The sequence below is a fragment of the Grammomys surdaster genome, unplaced genomic scaffold, assembly GCF_004785775.1.
Source record: "Grammomys surdaster isolate TR1022 unplaced genomic scaffold, NIH_TR_1.0 309, whole genome shotgun sequence".
NCBI classification, from domain to species: Eukaryota; Metazoa; Chordata; class Mammalia; order Rodentia; family Muridae; genus Grammomys; species Grammomys surdaster.
This window is the reverse complement of record NW_021604728.1, coordinates 529,772-535,125: the sequence shown is the minus strand read 5'-3', so window position 1 is coordinate 535,125 and position 5,354 is coordinate 529,772. Positions and strand designations below refer to the sequence as shown.

At 53.6% G+C, this 5,354-nt stretch overlaps 1 protein-coding gene across 1 annotated transcript in view; it reads left to right on the top strand.

The window, feature by feature from the left end:
* The window catches only part of Mn1 (MN1 proto-oncogene, transcriptional regulator), a 37,456-nt gene extending 32,309 nt beyond the window's left edge, over positions 1–5,147 (top strand). The window contains exon 2 of the mRNA XM_028777402.1: positions 4,954–5,147. Coding sequence (XP_028633235.1) covers positions 4,954–5,129 — 176 coding nt within the window. The 3' untranslated portion in view covers positions 5,130–5,147. The remainder of the gene's footprint in view (positions 1–4,953) is intronic.
* Positions 5,148–5,354: the final 207 nt, after the last annotated feature.

The window sequence follows — 5,354 nt, the reverse complement described above, 5'->3', positions numbered from 1 at the left end:
GGTATGGGCAGGCTGGAACTGGTGTGGGCAGGCTGGAGCTGGTGTGGGCAGGCTGGAGCTGGCGTGGGCAGGCTGGAGCTGATGTGGGCAGGCTGGAACTGGTATGGACAGGCTGGAGCTGGTGTGGGCAGTGTCAAGGAAAAGAGGTCATCCAGCCCTGAGATCCAGCAGCCATGGCCCAGCCAAGGTCAAAAGTCACTGGAGACAGCATCTCTCCCTTTACCCCTCCTGGGTCCAAATAAAGAAAATTCAAAACATGTTTCCCTTTGTGGGAATCGGGTGAGGTGGATGTCGGGGGAGGCATTAGCTGGTGTTCAGGCCCACACTCCCTCTTACATAAACCATGAGTTAAAAATACCGACTCAGCCTCAAGCTGGCCGTAGGGAGCCCCTACAGAGATGAAAGCACCGCTATTCTGGGTCTGGGACCCCCCAAATCCTGGGCTGTTGAGTAACACGTGTAGGCTCTGGGCCCTTTAGAGGCTTGGGTGTCTCGTGGACACACCCAGAGGTGGGATCACCCACCTCCCCTCTGTGCCCACTCTCGATCTGCACACTAGCTGGACCTCGTTCATGTCCCCCGTCTTGGTCATCCCTCTGGCGGGCAAAGAACAGAAGGCCAGACCAGAAGCCACATCCCAGGATTCAGAATGGTTCTGGAGAGTCACTGACTGAGACAGGAGACTGCCAACAAGGTTGCTGGTGCCTGAGCACGGGCCCCAGGTGGGATCCTGGCTGGAGCTTCCGTGCAGAACAGGGGCAGCCAGGACTGCTGTGCTGGTCTAGAGGAAGAAAGAAAGGACAAGGGAGGAAACGCCCAAAGCAAAGGAGAGAATGAGTGGGGGTGGGGTGGGGGGGGGAGAAGGGAAGAGGAAGGAAGGGAGGGAGAGAGGAAGGAAGGGGGAGGGAGGAGGAGGGAGAGGAGGAGTGAAGAAGTGAGGAAGAGGGAGGACTGGAGGAGGAGGGAGAAAAGGAGAGAGGAAGAGAGAGGAATGGAGGAGGAGGGGGAAGGGATTGAGGAGGAGGGAGGAAAGGAAGAGGAGGGGGAAGGAGGGAGGGAAGACGACAGGCCCCAGTGGGCAGTTGGCTCCAGTACCCACTCAAGTCACGTCAGGCCCTTCCCAGTCCTGGTTTTTCAGCTCCCTTTGCACAGCCTGCTTCCATTTCTTTGACTCCAGGGTCTGAAGCCCAAGGGTGGGACACACAGATATCCCAATGCCCAGGTGCTAGCTGCCGTTGCTATTGGACCCACAGGGGAAGCAAGGAGATATCAGGCATCTGACCCCTGGCTAGGCTGCACTGCTTCCTCTGTTTCTGTGGCTGAAGTCTCGCTGTTTCGCTATGACCTGAAGCCTGGCAAACAGAAGCCCCCACGGGTGTTGCGGCTACAGTGGGTGAGCTAGACCGGCTCTGACCTCAATGCCATGAAGCAAAGCCATCTGTAATGATGACCGTGTGCGGTCTGTGGCCATCAGGGTTTGGTCTTGAGAGGAGGAAGGGCCTCAGAGGTCTCACAGGGGCCACCCAGAGCCAGCCTTGATCCTGGCTGTGGGCATGAGAAATCTATCTCATTTCTCATAGGAGCTTTTCAAATTCTCCTGGCCAGTCAGCTTTGGGCTCTGGCTTCTGTCCCTGGGATGCCACTGTCAGTGAGGTTCATGCAGAGGATGTTTAGAGATTGTCTTAGTCAGTGTTTTACTGCTGTGAATAGACACCATGACCGAGGCAACTCTTATAAGGGCAACATTTAATTGGGGCTGATTTACAGGTTCAGAGGTTCAGTCCACGATCATCAAGGTGGGAACATGGCAGCATCCAGGCAGGCATGGTGCAGGAGGAGCTGAGAGTTCTATATCTTCATCTGAAGGCTGCTAGCAGAATACTGATTTCCAGGCAGCTACTATGAGGGTCTTAAAGCCCACACCCACAGTGATGCACCTCCTCCAACAAGGCCACACCTCCTCCAACAAGGCCACACCTCCTCCAACAATGCCACACCCCCTCCAACAAGGCCACACCCCCAACAAGGCCACACCTACTGTAACAGGGCCACACCTTCTAATAGTGCCACTCTCTGACAAATACAAACCATCATGGAGATGATGGTACCCCTCCCCTCTGGTGGGTCCTGTCAGACTTCATCTATATACATGAGGCTCCACGGTCCCTTAGCTGCTGGGAGCCTGGCTCACCCAGCATAGCCCCTCCAGTAACAAATGAAGAAATAGGTACCCCCACTGTAAAAATCCAGTAGATAGGATGACTACAGTCATGCTTGCATAGTCAAGAGCTGAAGAACAACGTTCTCTCCTAAAAGGACCACCAAGTGTAGACCCTAGACTGGGGTTGACTGCCTCGTAAGCTCCCTGCTGAGACAGGGGAGTTTCGAACCCACGCTGTGTGCCATCAGGCCAGATCCTCACCCTCTCTGAGCCACAGGTGCTTCTCGACAAAATGGAGGAAGAATAGTGCTTTGCTGGCTTGTTGCGGGATGGGATCAGACAGTCTACCTCAGGTGCAGCCAAGGCCTGGCTCTGAGATCCAGACACAGCTTAGCAAGTGTCAGGAGGAAGAACAAAGGCAAAGAGTGACTGGGGATTTATTTGAGCTTGCCAGTCATACATGCTTAAGAAATGGAGGAGGGACCCTATTTCCTATCATCGTCCTGGACCTGCAGTCAGAACTGGGCTGGGGTCTTTCTGCCCTGAGCTCACATGGTTCATCCCTGCTTTGATGAGGGGTTCTGTTTCTCGGTGCCTCTGTCTCTCTCTGTGCGTAATGAATGCAGCCATGGCCACGTGAACCTGTTGAGTGGATGGCCTGCTCCTTGTGGGATAGTCCACTCTGGAATGATCTAACACAGGGCAGGAAGCAGGGATTCTGCTGGGAGTGGGGTCAAGCAGAGTAAGCATGGTAGGACCAGCTAGGGCCTGCATGTGCTAAGGGCTGAGCCTCTGTCTCTGTCATCCTGAGGTGTTCTAGATACGGGTCCACCAGCAAAAAATCAACCCGTTACCTACGCCTGAAACCTCAGCTTCTTTGCGGAGATGAGTGAAGACTCAGGTGGTGGGTAGACCACCTGACAAAGACTTAGGGAATGAGGGATTTCACAGGCTTCTGGGTGGTTCCCTTCTGATCTCTCCAAGGTTGTGCCGAGAGCAGCCCTACCCGAGACCTCTCTATACCAGGCCATCAGAGGGTCTAGGGGAAAAAAAGCAGTAGAGTTGTCACTGATCACAGAGTCATAGAAATACCACTTCTGAGCCATTCCAGTTGATCACAGAGTGGTACTGCCTGCTGTCACTTGGGAGGTTTCATGGGCCACCATGCCGGGCAATAATAGGTATCAAGTAAATGCTTCTTGACTGAATGAATGAGGGCAGATTCCATTACTTTCCCCACCTTGCAGGTCCAGATGCCCTAGAGTGGGGCCCTAAGTCATGGAGGCTTGCCTGGCCCAGGGGGTGGGGCTTAGCACTTAGTCTTTCTTCCCTGCAGGTTAGGGCTAGGCTCTTAATCCTAGGTACTGGGTGGGGTGGGTGGGCAACTTCTGCGGTAGTGATGAGGGTAAACAGGCCATGGAGTTCAGTATCTGGGTGTGCCCCCTTAATCTGAGTTGGGCCCCACCCAAATTTCATCCTTCTGCCTGTCTACTGAAGTCACCAGTATTCAAACCTAGCTTTCTCAGCCTTCCCGGCAGAAGGGTAGTCTTGGGTAGGGTACCCGAGCCTCTGGAAAAGGAGACTTGGGAAACTGTCACTCAAACATAGTAGGGCAGGGCCCAGAATTGCTTGACAGTGTGCTCCGAAAGTTCCCCATCTCTATCTCAAGCGGAGGAGAAGGGTTTTGGCCTAACCCCTACTAACATGCTAGTGGCTGTTCAATGCCTGGTCCTTGGGGGCATATCTACTCAGAGACAACTGTGACCTGTGGTAGTTCTGGTTCTGTGTAACCGGCTGAGTGAGTTCCCATGAACCACCTCAACCACTGGCTTTTCCATAGTGATATAGTCTAGGAGCTGAACCCTGTCTACTACCTAAAGCACTTCAAGGCACTTTACAGTTTATACAAACCCCTGAGGGCAGTCATTGCCTTGATAGCTGAAGCCCCTGAGGTCATGTGTCTGGGTCACCCCATTTTCAGAGAACTCAATTTGTGTTCCTTTGTAGAGCTAGAACTGAAATCTCAGAGCTGTATGTCTGCAGGCAAGCTTTTGTACCTCTCTGGGCCATAGATGCCTTGTCTGTGAAGTACAGGGTTAGGAGGGTAAAGGAAATTAGTAGATGCCCCATAGACCTCTCCCTTGCCAGCCCACTCCCCAAGCCACCTCTTCTGAGCCTATTCCCTGTGCCCTAAGGAGGGACAGAAGGGTCTGGATGGAAGGAAGCTACAGAGATGTGGCCACAGATCAGTCTGGCCTCTGCCTCACTTGTCCCCATTGACTCCTCCTCTGTCCTGTCAGCCATGTCCCCTGAGTCAGGCCATTCCACTCTCTGGAGCTCAGTTTTCTTAGCTATAAAGTGAGGTGACTACTCTTAGCTCCTGGGGTGTGCTCGGCAGTCTGTCTGTTTAAGGACGTTACAAGCGCATAGTAGGCCCACAGCAGGTGTAGACGCCTCACTTCTTCAGAGTCTCTGTAAAGCCCTGTGAGCGCTCCGATGTGCTTTCAGATGGTGTTCTCGCTCTCCTGGTGTCTGGTTGGCTTTGCCCATCAGAGATGGACAAACTATGATGTCATCCCATCATCCCCTCCTTCCCAGAGGGTAACAGACCTGGATGCAATATGGTGTACTGTGGTGTGGTGAGGCTTTTCTTACATCATCTTCACAGCCCAAGCTTCGGAGGCCCTCTCCAGTCATGGAAGAAGGCCAGATACCGCCTCTCCCCATCCCCTCATCTGTCACCCCTGCACAGTCTCCCAGTAGTCACTAATGTGTATCTTCTTTCTCCACAGCCCACGACCACCCCACCAACAAGGCCTCAGCCACCCAGCCCGGCAGTCACCTGCAGTGCCTGACTGTCCACTGCACAGATGGTGACCCCAAGGCCCGCACCTCCGTACCCACCTGGCGGTCTCTGCACTCCGACATCTCCAACCGATTCGGGACATTTGTGGCCGCCCTGACTTGAGCCCACGGGAGTCGCCGCCCTAACCACCACGAGGGCCTCTGTGGCCGAGCATACTTTTTACATTATTATATTATTATTATTTTTTGGTCTAGGTTGGTACTTGCTTAGTGGCACTCAGAATGGAAAGGGTTCATTTAAAGGGGGCTGAGGAAGGTGAGAAAAAGAACCTCAAAAAGTTATCTTAAAGAAACCGTGTGCCACGCCGTGACACACCCGTGTCATCTT